General features: G+C 39.6%; 1 protein-coding gene across 1 annotated transcript; it reads right to left on the bottom strand.

Annotated features, from left to right (window-relative positions):
• Positions 1–14,674: 14,674 nt before the first annotated feature.
• Positions 14,675–19,748, bottom strand: LIPT2 (lipoyl(octanoyl) transferase 2). Its single transcript, XM_051987119.1, has 2 exons — positions 19,210–19,748; positions 14,675–16,569 (listed from the first exon to the last, which is right to left on the bottom strand). The coding sequence occupies exons 1-2, from the start codon at positions 19,658–19,660 to the stop codon at positions 16,337–16,339; spliced, it is 684 nt and encodes a 227-aa protein (XP_051843079.1). The 5' UTR covers positions 19,661–19,748; the 3' UTR covers positions 14,675–16,336.
• Positions 19,749–21,235: the final 1,487 nt, after the last annotated feature.

Below are 21,235 nucleotides of genomic sequence, written 5' to 3'. Positions count from 1 at the left end.
TCATCCCTGATAAAGCCTCCAATCTCTTCTGGAAGCTCTCCTTTCCTGGGGACTCCACTACTTCCCAAAGCAGCCCATTATACTTGATCTTTCTTACATCCAGCTAAATCTGCCTTTGCACCCTTCACTCATGTCTCCTATTTCTGGCCTTTGGGGCCAAACAAAACAAGTCTGATCCCTTTCCTCCATGAGTCTTCAAATACTTGAAGAAAGCTATCATGTTTCTCCTAAATCTTCTCTTTTCTAGGATAAATATCCTCATTCCTGTCCTTTTATGGCATGGCCCCATGTCTCCTCACAATCCATTCACTTCCTTCTGGACACACTCCCAGCTTGTCAATGTGGCAAAGTGTGCCCCCAGACACAATTCCTCCACGCAATACTCCAGATGTGTTCTGATCAGGGCAGACAAGGTGTGACTAACATAGGATTGAAGATTTGCAGCTGAAAGAGGCCTCAAATATCTAGTCCATCTACAATATTTCACAGATTGCCAAAAATAAACCGAAGTCCAGGGAAGTAATCTGTCCACTACACAACTAGTAAGTGGCAAAGTTTGAATTTAGAACCAGGCTCTGACTCAAAATCACTGTTTCCACTGACCTAAATCTACTTCCTTTGTTCTGTTATACCTTTTTTTTTTTTTTTTTAAAGAAGATAAAAAATGTTCATTAGCACTAGGTGATGAGTTGCCAAGTGGCTACTAAATCCCTCTATGCTTTCCTTAATGAAGCCTCAAATTATATTAGGTTTCTTAGCTTCCCCCACTCCAGTACCTGACAATCTTTTTTATTCAAGAATTCTTCTTGAAATCTAACACAAGCACCTCCTGCTGTCCCAAACCTGATTTCCAGACCAAGGTGATGGGATAGTGGGCAAGGTTCTGAATCAAAAGTCGGTAGACTTGAGTCCTATCCTGGTTCTATCTTTGACCTTGGGCAAATTCCAGTTTCTCCATTTATATAATAATGAAGTGATTGGATTAGATGATCCCTAAAGTCCTTTCCAGCTCTGACATTCTATGTTTTGTATCCAAAGAAGGATCTCAGCTATAATTTTCCACTATACTGATTGGAGATGAGGGTCAACTAGATCAAAATCTTGCTCGAAATAACTTCTTAGAGGTTGAAAGTTATTCTCCCTTTCATTCGGCTTGGCTCCAGGGACTGGGGCGTCTGGGATATCTAGGGGATCCTCCGGAGACTGGGTCAGGAAGCTGGAGGCAGGCAGGAGTGAGAAGCTTTATCATTTGCCTGGTAGAAATTGTCAAGTGTTGATAATGAGAAAACCTTCGATGCCTCCATGGTTCACTCAGGAACATGCCTTTTTCATGTCATTAAGAACAGGCTTAGAAATATCCTTTTCCTAATACTTAATACTTTATAGATCTTAATCACCAAGATCCAGGGAGAGAAACTAAGCAGAGAAAGAAACCCAGTCGGAAAGAATGGACTGAGAAAGTCTGGGCAAAGTCCTGTCCTGGGCAGAACACTGAATCCTCAGCCTCTCTGATCCTTTTGTTTGAGGGGGAAAAGTTCTCTGCCCTTAGGAAACCCCTAATCCAAAGGGAAAATATGGTTAATTTAAATCAACCAATAATTATTTTTACATTATACAGTGTACCTAGTATTGCTTTCTTCTTCTATCTGTTTCTTCCTTTATAGCCAGACAGATCATCATCATCATTAAATTGTCACTCATTTTCAGGTGGAGAAGCGTAGGGTCATTTGCCCCTTCCTTTGGGTTTTTCATTCCCTATTCCTTTAGTTTTTGTAGTGAATCTGGTTGATTGTTTGCCTTCCTGAGCAATCCAAAATGAACCTTTTTTTTTTCATCTCCAATTCCTGACTTTTTCCATCTTCTACTAGACATTTCAACTCAGTCCAGCAACCTTTCATAGAACACCATGATGTGGCCATCCCTGTGCTAGATGAGGTAAGGAAGGAGGAGATTCCTGTGGAGACACTGAGGGAAGACCCATTTTCTATCTTTGAAGGAACCTACAATCATAAAGAGGGATGATTTATAAATAGGCGCAATGCTAACACCTCACCCTCCCCCCCTTCAAAATAGTTCAGGATTGTTTGCAAATCTGCTTCATTCATCCATTCAACAACCAAATTAAGTGGCTACCTGGTGCAGAGTTTAGGACCCAAAGTTTAGATGTGACACAGCACCTGCCTTCCTAGAGCTAATGGTCTGGAAGTGTTGAGAGATGAGGGAAGGAGCATGGAATGAATCATAGAGCAGTTGCTAGAATAGCATAGAATACAGAGCACTGGACTTGGAGTCAGGAAGGCCGGAATTCTAATGCTGCCTCAGACACTAGCTATGTGATGCTAGGCAAACTGCTTAATTTCTCTCAGCTGGAAGATTGTGAGGATCAAATGAAATATAAATAAAGTGCTTTACAAACCTTAAAGCTTACACTAGCTAAATAATTATTGGAAAGACAAGACTATAATGAGAGCATAAAGCAAAAACTAAATGCTATGATGTTGGAAGTAGGAGATATTTTTGATTGGGAGCTTGAGGGTTACAAAGAATAGATAATAAAAGCTAGGAGATTGGCTAGGAGCCTTTTAAAATTACCCAGAAAAGAAATAAAGAGGATCTACTCTAGAGTGATAGCTGAGTGAATACAGAAAAGAGAATAGATACGGAATTTTTATGGAGGGAAACTCGATAAAACCCTGACAACTGAATGTGGGGGTGGGTAAAGAAATGGGAAGAGTCAAAGATGACAATTTCCATTGTGATCTTGAGTTACTGGAAAGTAGGTGTTGCCCTCAATGGAAACAGGGAAGTATGGAGGAGGAGCATATCTGGGGTTCAGTTCAGTTTTAGACATGTTTGACTTGTGTATGGGAACATTTGTATGGTATTATCTGGCACTCATCTGCAAAAATTGAATAAGTAGGAGGTGATGCCATTCTTAGTAGAAAAGAAGCAGGAAAAATAAGAAAGCCTACAACTTCCTGGGATACATCTATGACCAGGGATTAGGACATGACCAATCACAGATGATCTTAGATGGGAAAGGAATAGTCAGCCTTGGAGGAGGACACATGGAAGAGCTGTTTGGAAAGGTAAGAGTAATGTAAAGAACATTTAGAACTGACAAAAAGTACAGAGAAGTCAAGAAGGATGAAGTCTATTAGACAAGAATATATTGGGATTGAAAGACCTGGTGACTCTGATCAACATGATGACCAAATAAGATTTCAGAGGACTAATTGTGAAACATGCTGCTCAGGACAGAGAGTTAAAGATTCAGTTTCAAACGAGACCTTCTTTTGGACATGACCAAAGAGGAAATTATGCTTTACTATACGTGTTTGTAAGAGGTAGGGTGGGAAGAAGAGAAAGTGCTTTTTTGCTGACTGAAGAAAACTTGTTTTTAAAAAAAGATATTGGATTTGGTAATTAGGCGTTCACTGGCATAAAACAGCACCTTCCAGAGATAATAACAATTAACTGGGACTTAGGGGTTTTCATAGTGCTTTACAATTATCATCTTGTTTTATTTTTGCAATAACCCTGGGACATAGGTGCTATTATTATGTTCATTTTATAGATGAGGAAATTGATACAAACAAAGAAATTAGGGGAGCTTCCAGAGTTACATATTTGGTGAATGTCTGAAGAAGGATTTGAACTCATATTTTCCTGATTCCAAGTCTCATGCTTTACACACTGAGCCAACTAGCTAGCAGGGAACTATGGGTATAATGCAGACTTTAAGTGTATATTTTATGGTGTTTTTAGTTTTGGTGACCTGGATTTTTTTCCCTTCCTTTTTTTTTTTTTTTTTTCTGAGGCAACTGGGGTTAAGCAACTTGCCCAGGGTCACATAGCTAGGAAGTGTTAAGTTTTAAGTCTGAGACCTATTTGAACTCAGGTCCTCCTGACTTCAGGGCTAGTGCTCTATCCACTGCGCCATCTAGCTGCCCCTAATTCCTTCCTCTTTTTATTCTTTGTTATAAGGCATAGTTCTATAAGAGGAAGAAAAAAAGCGAGATCCATTGAAAAATGCAGGTGATGTAAAAACAAAAGACATAAAATTTTTTTTCTTAAAAAGAGCCCATTGACAAAAAAGTGACTAGACACAGCAACGATTGTGATAGAATACTACTAAGCTATAGGAAATGATAAACCCAATGATTTTTAGAAAAACATGGAAAGACTCACATAAAATAAAGAAGAATACGATGAGCAATAGCAAAAGAATGTATATGGTAATAGTATTATTGATTTAAGAGTGACTTTGAGCAAATAAATTATTTTGTCTATTATAAATACCCAAATTAACTATAAAGGACATAGGAAGAAAAATGCTATCTGCCTCCAGAGAAAAAACTGATAAATAGAAATATGTATAGAATAATTTCACACACACACACACACACACATATATGTATATATATACAGACATATATACATACATATATCTGTGTATATATATGTATATACACATATCTGTTTATCTGTATCTAATGGTTACTCATCTCTGGCAGGGGAGGGAAGAAATAATGGGAAAAAAGAAATTTATCTGATAACTTTGTGGCATATTTGCAAGAAATAGCAAGTTGTGTATGGAAGATTTGGAGTTTCATTTATAATCATCTTTTTATTATACTATATTATGGAAATGCTTTTTTTATTCCATAAATTAAAAATAAAATAACAACTTTAAAAACAGCTCATTGATAAAGTGGAAATAATCCTTCTCAATGAGTGGGGGAAGGACTGAAGTGAGGAGGATAATTGGAAATTGGAAAAAAAAAGTCTATTGGCAATATGGGATAGCAGACAATGTTGGTGGAGTGGGTTGTAATAGATTGAGAAGTGAATAGCAGAGAAAAAACAGAAGGCAGAAAGTTGTGGGAGCTTGATTGGGATAAAGGGCATAGTACAATGGAAAGTGTACTTGATTTAAAGTCACCCAACTTGAGTTCAAATCCTGATTTTACTATTTATTAGCTGTGTGATGTTAGGCGTCGCTTAGTCTTTCTATGCTTCTTTTTCCTTTCTGGGTTAAATAAGAGAATTGGAATACATCTCAAATTGATGAATCTTTCTATTTTAATACATAATTCTTACTAACTGGGCACTATTATCCAAAGTCCTGTAATGGTGGACATTTAAGGGAGTAGTGGGATTAATCAACTTTCCTACAGGGGTATGCTGGTAAATGTTTAATGCCGCCCCCCAAAAAAAGGTATGCAAGACACTTTTTTTTTTGCAAGACACTTTTTATTATTATAGCTTTTTATTGACAAAACATCTGCATGGGTAATTTTTCAACATTGATCCTTGCAAACACTTCTGTTCCAACTTTCCCTCTCCTTCCCTCCATCCCCTCTCCTAGATGGCAGGCAGTCCCATACATGTTAAACATGTTAAAGTATATGTTAAATACAATATATGTAAACATATTTATGCAGTTATCTTGTTGTACAAGAAAAATCAGATTTAGAAAGAAGGTAAAAATAACCTGGGGAGAAAAACAAAAATGTAAGCAAACAATAACAGAGTGTAAATGTTATGTTGTGGTCCATACTCATTTCCCAGTGTTCTTTCTCTGGATGTAGTTGGTTCTGTTCATCACTGATCAATCAATTAGAACTGATTTGGAGTTGCTGGAGATGGCCACTTCCATCAGAACTGATCCTCATACAGTATCATTGAAGTATATAATGATCTCCTGAGGCCCTGCTCATTTCACTCAGCATCAGTTCATGTCAGTCTCTCCAGGCCTCTCTGAAATCATCCTGCTGGTCATTTCTTACAGAACAATAACATTCCATGACATTTATATACCACAATTTACTCAGCCATTCTCCAAGTGATGGGCATCCACTCTGTTTCCAGTTTCTGGCCACTACAAAGAGGGCTGCCACAAACATTCTTTCACATATGAGTCCCTTTCCCTTCTTTAGGATCTCTTTGGGATATAAGCCCAGTAGTAACACTGCTGGATCAAAGGATATGCACAATTTGATAACTTTTTGAACATAGTTCCAAATTGTTCTCTAGAATGGTTGGATTCGTTCACAACTCCACCAACAATGTATCAATGTCTTAGTTTTCCCACATTCCCTCCAACATTCATCATTATCTTTTCTTAACAAGACACTTTTAAATTTAATTTGTGTTATTAACATTTTCCATTACCTTGTTAAGTATAGACAATTAATAAAATAATAAATCAAGTCCTGCTTTGTAGCACTTGCAGATTCTGGGGTTTAAATACATGAAAAATTTAACAATGGGCTCTGCCGAGATAATTTGAGCTGGCTCCAGCATGTCCTAGTTCCATTCTTATTTCTACTTCACTAGCACAGATGATCTGAGGCCACTTGGAGGTATGGGAGGCTGGGTATCAGGGACAGCAAAAAGGCACAGCAAAAGATTAGAATCTTCTACTAAAATTGGAAGGCAATGAGATCTGCTACCAATCTAGTTTTTGCAACCAACTTCGTCACCATGGAGGAAGGATAATAGAAGGGGTAAAATGTTGACAAAAGATTGGGGAGTGAATCCCTGCTCTTGTTTACTGTTTTACTTGCCTTCTCTGAACCTCAGTTTCTTCCTCTTTGTAAAACTAAGATTAAAGAGATCAATAAGCTTTTATTAAGTATCTAAGATGTATCTGGCACTCTCTTAGATGTTGGAGATATGAAAGACAAAAAACTGGTCTCTGGCCTCAAGTTGCTTACATTCCACTGGGGAAAGCAAGATGTGTGTGTGTGTATACACACACATGAATGTCTATATATTTATATATGGAAAAGAATATACAAAATAAATACAAAATCATTGAGTCAAATTAGTCAAATGTAGAGTGAAGCTGGAACTGAGCTTGGAAAGAAACAAAGAATTATAAGAGGTAGAGGTGAAGACATATGAGTCAGTATAAATGGGAAATGGGAGTATTATGTATGAGGAACAACAGCAAGAAAGTCACAAGAGTTATGTAAACATGGATCATTCTGAAAGGGGGAACTGATTATGATAGATGAGGCTGAGATTTTATAAAAACTTAATAGCATCAAATGCCTCAAGGTATGTTTGTACAAGGGCTAAGGTATGTGATAAGAGGAAGAAATGGGTGTGAGTTGAAATGATCAGATAAGTCTTCCTGGAAAAGGTGGGACTTGTGATAGGACTAGAAGGACAGTTGGTCCATTGCAAGTGATGCCCGAGTAAGAGCCACTGAGATTGGAGGCTTTAACTTGGCTCTCCCTGGGAGGTGAAAAATGACTCATGAGAACAAGCAGGGCCAACTCTGTTTATTTTTAACTGCAATTCAGTGGGAGTCTATAGCCCTTTCATCTTTCTGTTCTCACCCAGTCTAACCCCATCTTGAATTTGGTCTATTGGTATCAATCATTCCTCCATCTCTCTGTCTCTATGTGTCTCTGTGTGTCTCTGTGTCTCTATCTCTCTATCTGTCTCTGTCTCCCCTTTCTTCTCCTTCTCCTCCTCCTCAGATTCTTTTACTCTCCTGCTTCTATGTCCCTCTCTCTTCCTTCTGTCTTTCATTTTCTCCTTGCCCTACCTCTAGTCCTGTCTCTGATTCTTTCTTCCTTCTCTTTTTCTTTCTCATTCTCTCTTCAGCCTTGGCTCTTACTCTAACCCTGGCTGCTTTGCTGCATCCTTTCACCTCTGCCTTTCACATCTCTCTCATTCACCCAGATTGATCTTTTTTCTCACTAGCCCATCTTTCATGTTCATTTTTTAAAATTCTTATCTCTCTCTAATGATTCCATTTGTATCTCTCATATCTCTCTTTTTCTGCTCAGTCTCTCATTTTCCCATCTGACTTCTTCCTTCTGATTCTTCCTATTTTTCTACTTTCTCACTCACCTACTTTCAATCTCTACCTTCCAGTTCTTCCTGTTTTCATAGTTCTATTAATCCCATTTAAAAAAATGTCTCTTACTCTCCTTTTTGGGCCTTAGTTTTTTCAACTGTAAAATAATACTGTTAATCAAATTAAAGATAGTTAGATGGCATGGTAAATTAAATGCAAAATTTGGAGTCCAGATAGTTGTGAATTCAAATACTGCCTTAGATACTTCCTAGTTAAGTGACCATTTTAATCTGATTAGTAAATGGAGATTATAATAGCATCTATCGTATAGAGTTTTCTTATAAGAGATGATTTAGATAACATGTGAAGAGCTTTGCAAATCTTGAAATGTAAGTTATTGTTACTGGAGAGCTCTAGATTTTCAATGGTTTTTGATATTGACCAGTGTTATCTTTGATTTACTTATTTCTCTTGCTTTAGCATTGGGGTTTTTGTTCTGGGGCCAGGCTCTTCTGCACTTCTAGGTGGAGTAGCCAACCTTCACCCTAACATTTGCATCCTAACTCCACTTTCCAGGGTTATATTCCCCTCCTTTGCCCAATCTTTTAGATTGAGAGTATTGGATCCTCAGGGCTGTCTTTGGAGTCTTGGAACAGTGTTAAGAACCTCAGAGCTCCTGGGCTTTGGGTGTCCTAATCAGATTGTTGTCCTTCCATTGTCATTCTCCAGGGTTTCCCATCCCTGTGGTGGGCTTTCTGAGTATCCCCAGTGCTTTCTCAGGGGGATCCTCTATTCAAAGTTCTACAGGTTTTAATCAGTCTGGGAGGCCATCCTGCTTTGGGGTTGAATTGGCTAGAAGAGACCCTTTTACTTTGCTTGTGGGATTCTAGCTGCCCTTTTGCAGGATTTCTGACATGGAAGAAGTCAGATACCATATTTTTCTACTGAATTTCTTGATCATTATTCAATGGCTATGAACTATCAGAATTTTGTTGCATAGATAGATATGTGGGAAGTAGGTACTCCTACTTGGGCAGTCATCTTGGTAGAAAGAGTTACTATCATATGAAATGACAGAGTGAATCAAGAAACAGGACTCTTTACACAATGACTACAATACTGTAAATGAAAGCACTTTTGAAAGATGTAAGAAATCTGATCAATGCAGTAACAGTCTGGATTCCAGAAGACTTATGGGGGAGAAGTGATGGACCATAGATGCAAAACGAAACATATCTTTTCCAGATACTACTGATACAACACACATTTGTTTTGCTCCACTAGAGTTGTTACAAAGGGTGTCTTTATTTTGTGTGTATATGGTTATATATGGGGGTAGTTATAGTAATACACAAAACAAAGGATAAGAAAGAAAAAAGCATGAATGAAACATTTGAGAAATACACAGAAAAAAGTAGAGGGAAATTCAGAAAGGTATGTAGTCACAAGCACTATTTATATTATTAAGTTAAATTTGTATTTGGTACACACACATGTATGTGTATGCTTATACATGTACTACACATATATATACTGTGCAGACATATATCTATACACATGTACATGTAAGAATGTGTATATATGCAGCAGCTAAGTGGTACTACAGGTGGTTTACAGGACCTAGAGTCAGTTAGATCTGACAATTAGTAGCTGTGTCATCTTGGACAAGTCATTTAATCTTTGTCTCAATTTCTTCAACATGGAATTCCCCTCAAATGGAGATTATCATAGTCCCTACCTCTCAGAGTTGCTATGAGGATGAAATGGGATATTTTTAAGTGCTTAGCATACAACCTAGCACATAGTTGGTGCTTAATACTCATTCCCTTCTATGATTATTCTCATTTATATATACAGACACACATAAATCAAGCTGCAAATAATGTGGATATATAATCCACAAACATGCATTTGAAGTTGTATATAAATTCATTTTCATATACAATCCCTACACATAGAATATAATATACATGCATATCGACATATACCATGCTGTTTATAATAATAATGGATTCATGTTTTCACAGACAATGCTTTTTTCTAACCATTACATGTGGGAATGATCTTTTTAAATGATGCTCCAGTTCTTAATTTAAACATAATAGGGTTGGTTCCTTCTTAGTTCAGATCTCTGACTTACTTAAAATCTGTGACTAGGTGGTTTCTGCTCACTAGTCAAACATTCCCCACCCTAAAGTCCCTTCTAGCTTTAACATACCATGTTCTGTGTTCAAAGAATCCTTTCAGCTACAATGGTCTGTGAGTCAACAAAAGTCATTTAGTGAATGGAGCTCAAATCTGGAGCCTGCCAGAATCAACAAAGGTTTGGAAACTGAGCCATTAATCTGGGTATCTTTGTTGGGGGACATTTCCTTTTTGGAAAAGAATGTAGCCTCCCATAATTCTTCCCAGTGATAGCAGGGCGCCTGGGGACTGACATTGGTGCTGATAGGAATGAAAGATTATCCAGTAGGGCATTAGCCCAGATTTCTCAGTGCAGAGGGGTAAGAACTCCTACTTCAGATCAGCTCTCTCAGGCTAATCTGGAAATTTTAAATAACTGACAACTTAAAAAAATACATTAAAATATATGTTAAATATAATATATGTATATATATTTATACATTTGTATACACAAGAAAAATTGGATTTAGAAAGAAGGCAAAAATAACCTGAGAAGAAAAACAAAAACGCAAGCAAGAGTTCTTTCGCTAGGTATAACTGGTTCTGTTCATTACTGGTCAATTGGAACTGATTTGGATCCTCTCATTGTTGAAGATAGCCACATTCGTCAGAATTGATCCTCATATAGTATTGTTGTTGAAGTGTATAATGATCTCCTGGTTCTGCTCATTTCACTCAGCATCAGTTCATGTAAGGCTCTCCAAGCCTCTCTGTATTCATGCTGCTGGTCATTTCTTATAGAACAATAATATTCCATAATATTCATATACCACAATTCACTCAGCCATTCTCCAATTGATGGGCATCCACTCAGTTTCCAGTTTCTGGCCACTTTTCCACATACAGGTCCCTTTCCCTTCTTTAATATTTCTTTGGGATATAAGCCCAGTAGAGACACTGCTGGATCAAAGGGTGTGCACAGTTTGATAACTTTTTGAGTATAGTTCCAAATCGCTCTCCAGAATGGCTGGATTCGTTCACCAACAATGCATCAACGTCCTAGTTTCCCCACATCCCCTCCAACATTCGTCATTATCTTTTCTTGTCATCTTAGCCAATCTGACAGATGACTAATGGTATCTCAGAGTTGTCTTAATTTGCATTTTTCTGATCAATAGTGATTTGGAACACCCTTTCATATGAGTAGGAATAGTTTCAATTTCATCTGAAAATTGTCTATTCATATCTTTTGACCACTTATCAATTGGAGAAGGGCTTGATTTCTTATAAATTTGAGTCAATTCTCTATATATTTTGGAAATGAGGTTTTATCAGAACCTTTTATTTTAAAGATGTTTTCTCAGTTTATTGCTTCCTTTCTAATCTTATCTGAATTAATTTTGTTTGTACAAAAGCTTTTTAACTTGATATAATCAAAATTTTCTATTTTATGATCAATAATGATCTTGAGTTCTTCTTTGGTCACAAATTCCTTCTTCCTCCACAGATCTGAGAGGTAAACTATCCTATGTTCTCCTAATTTATTTATAATCTCATTCTTTATGCATAGATCATGAACCCATTTTGACCTTATCTTGGTATAGGATGTTATGTGTGGGTTAGTGCCTAGTTTCTGCCATACTAATTTCCAATTTTCCCAACAGTTTTTGTCAAACACTGAATTCTTATCCCCACAGTTGGGGTCTTTGGGCTTGTCAAATACTAGATGGCTATAGTTCTATAGTTATTGACTATTTTGTGCTGACAACTTCTGACCTTATCCTGAGGGACCATCTACTCAGCATGACCTAAGTTGGTTTATAGACTTAGGGCAGTAAAGGACCTTGGGGTCACTTAATCCAAGTGCAAGTGGTACGGCCGCTTTTGAAAGTCCTCTGGTATCTAGCAGTTTCCACTGATTGAATCACATATTTTGTTCCAAGGGCAAGGGCTACCTCCCTTTTAGATTAGGAATTTGTGACTATGTTTGGAATAAGAAATGGTTGAATATTTTACTGCAACTTTTATTGGGGGGACAAATGGGGAGAAAAAGATTCTTCTCCTATTTCATGTAAGAACCCACAAGGTTTTTGTTGTTTCTCCCCTTGCCCTTCTCCCCTCCCTTCAAGGTTTTGGAGTTTTCTCTATTGTCTTTGTATTTCCAGGACTTAGGCACAGTGCCTGGCACAAATATGGGTATTAGATAAGTACAGGTGGGTTGATTAATTATCTCTGATTTCTTTTTGAGAGGTGGCGGTGTGAGGCACATTTTGTCTCGATATAAGGAGTTTCAACATGTCATAGTATTCCACAGTGAAACAGGTTGCTTTGGGAGTTAGTAAGCCCCTTACTCCAAGTGTTAAAGATTAGAAGATCCTTTTTCATGGGGCAGCAGCAGGTCAAGAAGATTCTTGCACTGGATGGGACCTAAGTCTTGAGTTCCCACATATAATAATAACAATATTTAGCATTTACCATACTTTCAACTTTGCAAAGCACTCTTTATATATTATCTCAATGGATTCTCACAGCTCTGTCATTGTCTTTCACTGTGGCTGATTCTACATGACCTCATAGATTATGAATGCTAATGTTGTCCACAAAATTTCTTGGAAAACTGGAGTGGTGGGCCAATTCCTTCTCCAATGTATTAAACATATAAACACAGGTTAAGTGACTTGCCCAGGGTCACACAGCTAGTATCTGAGGCCAAATTTGACTTTTGGTCTTCCACTGTCCAGGTCCCATGCTCAATCCACTGAGTGACTTAATTGCCTAGATTATTATCCCCACTTTACATTTTGAAGGTTTAAGAGGCTTATCTAGAGTCACACAGCTAAAATGTATCTGAGGCAGAATTTGAACCCAGATCTTTCTGGCTTCAGGTCCAATCCTTCTACCCACTGTATCATCCAGCTGCCTCAGTATCTTTCAAGAGATAGTAAGTTTCCCATTACCAAGATCTTCCAGCTTAAAAGGTCACTTATTGGGAATATGGTAGTGGGATATGCTTTATTCCACTATTTATTAATAATTTATAACAATTATCTATTAAGTAACTATTTTGTATCAGTTTAAGTGTTAAAGCTACAAAAACAAAAAATGTGTGCCCTCAAACAGCTTATGTTCTTTGGGGATGATGGCTGACACTAGGGCTGTGTGTGTGTGTGTGTGCGTATTATACACACACACACACACACACATATACATATACACACATACATTCTATATTACATGAGTTGAGAGAAAATATAAAAAGGGAATAGAAGATAATTAGGAGTAATGTGCTAGGTTGGGCAGAGGAGAATGTTAAGGTATGGGTAGCCCAGATATATAGTCTTTCAGGTTCCAACTACAAGGTTCTCTTTCTTCCCTGGCCTTGTGCAGGATGAAAAGTGAATGAGATTGAAATGAGATTTCTTAGGACTCCTTCCCCTTCTACAGCTGATGATCATACAGTCTCTGAAGCTCTCTGAACTTCTTTTTTGTTCCGTCACAGGATGGTTTCTATGAAAGCTCTCTTTAGACTATACTGGTCTATAAAGATGAAAAATCATATCTAAGGAAGCACAGCCTCTCAAACAGCTCAGAAACCTTGTGATTCCAGGATTTACCGTCTCTCGGAGATATTGGGCACTTAGTTACATGCTATCTCATGTTTTTATTGCTTCTAATCTTTCCTTAATCCTTGGCCATTTCCTTCAACTAGGCCAGCACCACACCGTCCGTATGTGGAATTACAGGTTACAGCAAAAGGAGAGTCCTGAATGCCACGGGTAAGCTCACTTACGTTGATAGTATACTTTCCAGGGATGTCCACATTGATCAGGAAATTGATATACACAATACCAGAGCTAACTCAGTGTTTGGGAACTTCCAAAGTAAAGTGTGGGAAAGGGGGATTAGATTGACTACCAAACTGAAGGTCTCCAGAGCCATTGTGCTGATTTCATTGTTGTATACATGAGAAACCTGGACAGTATAGGAGCACAATGCGGGAAATGGAATCTCTTCCAATTGATGGCTTATGAAGATTTGAAGATTACCTGGTAAGGTAAAATATTGAGGTCCTTTTTCTAACTAAACTTGCAAGCACTCAGACTTCACTGCAAACAGTACAACTTCGAAGGGCTGGCTACATTGTATGAATGCCAAATGTTTGCTTGCCCAAAAGTCAGTTTTATGGAGAGCTCTCATAGGGCAAGCGTTCACAAGGTGGTCAGAAAAAAATAATAGAAGGACCCTCTCAAAGTGTCTCTTAAAAACTTTAAAACTGATTGTAAGACATGGAAGATATTGACACAGGCCCACTCAGCATAGCATGTCCTCATCAGAGAAGGTGCTGTACTCTATGAGCAAAGCAGAATTGAATTAGGCTCAGAAATGTGAGATGTGCAAAGTTAGGGAAGTCACCCCAAATGTTCATAGGGACAGAGCATTCCGAGCTCATATCAGTCTGACCAGCCAGTCAAGACACCCTAACTTGGTTCTTACATAGTGATGCCATTCTGATCCTTTTGAGAACAAAGGACAACAATTAAGGTGGAAAGTGCAGCATGTAACCCTCAGTTTGCAAATGAGTCAACTAAGAGGTAATATGACTTGTGTAGAGTGTTTGAATTGCTAGTAGGTATTGTAGCTGAGCCTGGGTCTTCTGAATAATAGATCAATGCTTTTTTTTTTTTTAAGTGAGGAGGACAGGACTTGTTTTCTGATAATAGACAACAGACCCTGACACAAAATAGATGTTTACTAAAGTCTTGATAATTGACATAAAAAGGAAGTCTCAAGGAAGAAACTCTGCCAATTAAGATCAGCAACTGATTGACAGACATAGGGAACTCTTGAGGAAATCCCCTCTAACAGTTACGATCAACAACTGATCGACAAATTATAGTCTTAGAGGGGACTGAGGGGTTAAGTTATAGTATGTCCTGAGTCATACTATACAGCTCTTGGGCTGTTTTCCTGACTCCCCAGGTCAATTCTCTTTCCCAAATACTTCTTAAATCATGACTTTCATTTGAATTACTTGTTACTCAATGGTCTTTATGCTTACCTGGTAAAAGTGAATTCCTGAACCAATGAACTCAGTCACCACACCCTGGACTTTGTGAAGAATAGTCTTTAGAGCACAGACCACAGAGTGTTAGAAGTGTTATTAAAGAACAAAGATCAGGGGCTGGAGTAAATTTTAAAGATCTAAACTCTTCATTTTATAGGAGAATTATTGTGTTAAAGAAACTAAATGGTCAGTTAAGACAGATACCAAACCTATGAAGGATTATTATGAGCATTCCTGAATAGTCCTGGATTTGAGAATAGGATCAGATGACTTTTAAAGGCCTTCACAAGTTCAGGATTCGATGAAAACAGTTTCTTGGCTATGCAGTCACGATGCTATAATATGATAAGCAGCTCTATGAGATAGGGGAATGGTACTAGCTATTTAGATAGAAGATATGGCCCAGGGGATATGACTGAAGTTCACCCACAATCATTCAGCCAACAAATACTTACTTAGCAAGGCTCAGTATTCAACTGTGTTGGAAATTTGAAGTTGGTGTTAAGAAACAGAAAAGACATATCTCTGAATTGGAAGTCAGGTGAAATACTACTAAATTCTAGATTTCCCAGTAGCCTTGGAAAAATCCTGTAATCTATTTGGGCTTAATTTTTCCCATCTGTAAAAGGACTATTTGACTTCCAAGATCTCTTCCCATTATTCTAATAAATTAAGAGCCACTTACTAAATGTTTCTCTCTGTAATGCACTATCTTCCTACCAGGTGTCTTGACCCTGGGTGAATATGAGGGTTACCCACTCTTTCTGGTCTGTCTTCCCTTATTAGTATGACATATACCACTATGAGGTCGTTAAATAAAAATCTCTCACTTTTAGATTTTGAATATATATATATATATATAAAATCTCATTTTATATCCTTTAAGACTTACAAAGCACTTTCTTCATAATTATCTGGTGAGGTAGGTAGTACAACTGTTATTACCTCATTCAAGAGAATGAAAGCTCAAGATGAAGCATCTAGTCCATAGACATGTCCACTGGGTCAGAACAGGGATATGAAACCATCTCTCAATTCCTTTCCCTAAAATTAAACTCTTTCCTCACAACAGTCTTGTGAGGTAGATAGTGCAAATATGACATTCCCCCATTTTACCCATGGAGAAACTAAGATCCAAAGGGAAAAAGTGACTTGTCTAAGACAATGATTGGTTAAGTATCAGTGCTCAGATCTGAATCTTGACCTTCTGACTCCCACGTCCAATATTCATTACATAGAATCTTTGTCCATTCCCAGACCATTTCTCAGGCTGGCCAAGAGTTTGATTGATGCTGGGTTCCTGGGGCTGGTCCCTTGGGAAAGCTCTGTCAGTCACTATTCTCTTCATGCAATGTCAACGTGCATTGGAAGGCTTCTTCAAAGGCTTCCAGAAAGGGCTCCATGGCCTCTTCCACAGTGATCTGCCTCTGGAGTTCTTCACTGAGAGAGGTGACTCCCATTCCAGCAAGGCCACAGGGTACAATGTGTTCAAACCACGCCAGATCTGTGCAGCAGTTCAGAGCCAGACCATGGGATGTGATATGCCTTCCACATCGGACTCCTGAAATTAGAGAATCCAAGCTTCATTAGGGTTCTAGTGTAACACTTTAGCCAATGTAGAAATGCTCTCATCAGCTTCTCCACAACTGATGATTCAGCTTTCCAATGACAGGAAATTCACTACCTCCTAAAGTAATTTATTCCATTTTAGACAGCTCTAGTTTTTAGGAAGATTGTCCTTGGTTTAAGCAGAAATCTGCCCTTCCTCAACTTAAGCTCATTGCCATTGGATGTGCACTCTGAGAACAAACAGAAAAAGTGTAATTCTTTATTCACATGGGGACTCTCTCCTTTCTTTTTGCAAGGTTCACCCATAGTTCCTTCAACCAATCCTTGAATGGCATGGTCTCTAGCTCCTTTCTGATCACCCTGCTTCAGAATTTGTAAAATGTAATGCCAAGAAATAGCAACAAAAAATACTCCATTTAGAATGTGATCAGGATGGAAGATAGCAGAATGATCATTGATTGTGTCCCTCATCCTGGACACCACATCTCTATTCATATGGTCCTTTAGACTGACATATCTCTTTGCTCTTATTAGGCTCGAAGACTATGAAAACTCTCAAGTTTTCTTCATATGAACTGCTCCTCAGCCACTCTTTGCTCATCTTGTATTTTTGCAATTGATTTCTTGAACTTAAGCACAGGACTTTATATTGATCTCTATTAAATTTTGTTGTTACCTGGTCTATTCAGTTCTATTATCCTGCCTGTTGGTAAACCCTCCCAGCTTTAGGTATGTGTATATCAGGAGGTAAGAGAACAGTGATCCATCTTTCTCTCCCAGATAGTAGGAAGCTAATCATAGATGTAGCATCCCTGTGAAATTGAGTTTTGTGTGGTATTTCCAGATCTGACACCTATGTTCTAAGATTTTTTTATGGCTCTCTGGGTCTCCAAGATGAAGGGAGTTAAATTTATGGCTGTTACTCTATCTTAATCCCCAACTCTTATGGGAGAGGGTAGAATATATCTTATTTCAAATATGGTCTATCCATTTCAGTGAAAACTGAGGTTCAGAGAATCTGACTTTCCAATGATAAAATATGGGCTAGTATCCAGGTTTTGACTCAATAATATGTGCTCTTGACAATAATGTTAGTTTTATAGTTCAAATGTACCATAGGCTAATTGGTCATTAGGGGGCTTTCCTGAGGAAGCAATCCCTTTTATATATTATCAGTTCTGGGGGAATATGTGACAAGATATACTTACAAAAAAATGGTTTGCAACTATTTCCCTTACTCTACATACTCAAGGAGCTCCCAAATCCTGCCTTGTAGCAAGGTAGATGGAGTGATGGACTTGAAAAACTGGGTTCACACATGTGCAAAAATGTTTGTAGCAGCTCTCTTTGTGGTAGCAAAGAATTGGAAAATGAGTAGATGCCCATCGATTGGGAAATGGCTAAATAAGTTGTGGTATGGGGGATAATGGATTATGATTGCTATATAAAAATGAACAAGTTGATTTTAGAAAGGTCAAGAAAAATTTACATGAACTGATGCTGAGCAAAACAAGCAGAACCAGGAATACATTGATCAATTATGAAAGACTTAGTTCTTCTCAGTAATTCAGTGATCCAAAGCAATCTCAATAGACTTTGGCCAGAAAATGTCATCTGCTACCAGAGAAAGAAATATGGAGATTGAATATAAATTAATATACGATATGTTCATTTCTTTTTTTTTTCTTCTATTTTTCTCATTTACTCTGATTTTCTTTCCCAACATGATTCATAAACCAATTTCTTTTTTTTTTTTAATTTTTAAAAAAATTTTTTTAAAAGAAATCAGGTTCAAATTTGCTTCCAAGACACTTATGATCTGTCCATGTCCCTTAAATCTCAGCCACCGGTATCTACAAAATTATGAGGATGAAGCTAGGGATTGATTTTCATTGCTTTAGGAAACTCCCAGATGAGAAAACTCGTCCTTATTAATGCCCAAAGCTGCTCTGAAACTAGAGCAAAGCCAGTTATGTGTCACCTTAGTTGTTCTTTAGTTGCTCAGTTTCTGACTTTCTAAGACTGCATTTGGAGTTTTCTTGGCAAAGATACCAGAGTGATTTGTCATTTCCTTCTCCAGCTCATTTGACAGATGAGGAAAACTGAGGCAAACAAGATTAAGTGACCTGTTCAAAGTCACACAGCTAAAATAAGTGCCTGAAGCCGAATTTGAACTCAGCTCTGCCTGATTTCAGGGCTGGCATTCTATGCACTTCGCCACCTAGCTGCCCCAGGACCACGGGGACCTGGAAACAGGTCTTTCTGCTTTGAAGGCCAGCTCTCTCTCTATCCAGTAAGTCAAGCTGCAATAAATTAAAGTGAGAATTAAGTCCTCACAATGGAGATCAGGAAGGAGGTTTTAGTTTTAGTTACCCGGTTCTCGGCTCACTTTTGCATGTTCTCCCCAGGCGATGCCTCAGGGCTCAGCTGCCCCCTAAAGGTCCCTGGCCTTGCCCCCTGTCTATCAGCCACCCCAGGGCATCCCCAATGGACCTCTAAGGTCCCTAGGTTCTACTATCCCCAGATGGTGTAAAAACACCACCCAGGCCTCATTTTCTTCCATGTAAAAATGAAGATTGGGGGGCGTTCCTCCTCATCACCCACACAACGCTCCTCCTCCCCGCGCACCCACCGATGGCACAGATCTTGCGCTCGTCCAGCCAGACGCCGGTGTAGGGCGCGGGCCGCGCGTGGGCGTCCGGGAGGCCCAAGCGGCGACACAAGCCCACAGCACAGGACTCCAACGCCGCCACGTGCGTCCGGAGCCGGAGGCCCAGGGGCCGCAGGTCCAGCACGGGGTGGGCCAGGAGCTGGCCGGGCCCGTGGAAGGTGGCAAGGCCGCCGCGGCCCGTGCGCCGCACGTCGGCACCCAGCGCCCGCAGCCGCGTCTCCTCGTCGGGCTGCAGCCCGCCCCGCAGGCCGGCCGTGTAGACTGGCCCCGCGGGCTCCCCGAGCAGCAGCGCGCCCGCCTCGGCGCCCGGTCCCTGCGCCGTCTGCAGCCGCCGCAGCCAGCGCTCCTGCAGGGCCAGCGCTTCGGCGTACGGCAGCCGGCCCATGCGCACTAGCAGCACGCGCGGCCCCATGCGGCCGGCTCTGCGCCGGCCTCCGATTCGGGTCTTGGACTCGGTTCCGGAACCTGACTAAGGCTGCGGCCTCGACTCCGGGTCCCGGTTCCGATTCCGATTCCGGGTCCCGGCTCGCAGCTGCCCAGCAGCGAGTAAGGGGCGGGACTCTCGGAAGCTCCGCCCCGCCCCGCCCAGCTCCGTTAGCCGACCGAGCGCGGGAACTTCCGGAGATACGGCGTCCGAGCACCTTGAGAATGTTGTCCTCTTAGGTGCCCTTGTGCCGCGGTAGGGGAAGGCCAGCGTGGCTTAGCGGACTGGGAGACCCCGCGGAGCCGCCGCGAGCCAGAGGCACCCACCGGACAAAGTGCTATCTTCAAGTGCCCTATGCCCGTGAAACTCCCAGCCCCAGGACCCGAGAAGGGACGAATAATTAGGAATAGTAACTAAAGGGGTTATTGTTATTAACAACTGGAATTTGTGTAGTACTGAAAGATTTCCAAAACTCTGTACAAATCATATCGTTTGAGCCTCACAACTACCCTGAGAGGTAGATGCTATTATCCCCATTTTACAAATGAGGAAACTGAGGCACAGCAGTGTAGTGACTTGCCTAGGGTTATACAACCAATACAGATCTGGAGCAGAATCCTTCGGGTCCAGCCTTCTATCCACTGTGCTCCTTATTAATACTGCTTGTGAAAGCTGTCTTCCTTTTCTACTAATACACACCTCTGATCAAGGATGCGCTTTATTCATGTGTAGTTAACCCTCATAAATTGCCACAGGGCAATTAAGTTAATTCAATGAGCTTTTATTAAGTCCTTACTATGTTTACAAGCACTGCTAAGCGCTGGGGATAAAAAGAAAGGCAAAAATAGTCCCTGTTCTCAATGAGCTCCCTTCTGATGAGAGGAGGCAACATGCAAACAATTTCCTATGTATTATGTTCGAATTATGTACAAACAAGATGTATACATGATAAGTGGGAGATAATCACATTACTTGGTTCACTTTTTTTTTTAATTATAACTTTTTATTGACAGTACATATGCATGGGTAATTTTTTACATTATCCCTTGCACTCACTTCTGTTCTGTCTTTTTCCTTCCCTCCCTTCACCCCCTCCCCTAGATGGCAAGCAGTCTTTTACATGTTAAATATGTCACAGTATATCCTAGATGCAATATATGTTTGCAGAACCGTACAGTTCTCTTGTTGTACAGGAAGAATTGGATTCAGAAGGTAGAAATAACCCGGGAAGAAAAACAAAAATGCAAACAGTTTGCACTCATTTCCTAGTGTTCCTTATCTGGGTGTAGCTGATTCTGTCCATCATTGATCAATTGGAACTGAATTAGATCTTCTCTTTGTGGAAGAGATCCACTTCCATCAGGATACATCCTCATACAGTATTGTTGTTGAAGTGTATAATGATCTCCTGGTTCTGCTCATTTCACTTAGCATCAGTCCATGTAAGCCTTTCCAAGCCTCTCTGTATTTATCCTGCTGATCATTTTTTATAGAACAATAATATTCCATAACATTCATATACCACCATTTACCCAACCATTCTCCAATTGATGGGCATCCATT

Source organism: Antechinus flavipes, chromosome 3 (assembly GCF_016432865.1).
Source record: "Antechinus flavipes isolate AdamAnt ecotype Samford, QLD, Australia chromosome 3, AdamAnt_v2, whole genome shotgun sequence".
Taxonomy (NCBI): Eukaryota; Metazoa; Chordata; class Mammalia; order Dasyuromorphia; family Dasyuridae; genus Antechinus; species Antechinus flavipes.
This window is presented reverse-complemented; position numbering and strand designations above follow the sequence as displayed.

Coding starts and splice junctions, on each gene's coding strand:
- LIPT2 (XM_051987119.1), bottom strand. CDS start 19,660: ATGGGGCCGCGCGTGCTGCTAGTGCGCATGGGCCGGCTGCCGTACGCC. Junction 16,570..19,209: donor GCGCAAGATCTGTGCCATCG/GTGGGTGCGCGG, acceptor CTCTAATTTCAG/GAGTCCGATGTGGAAGGCAT.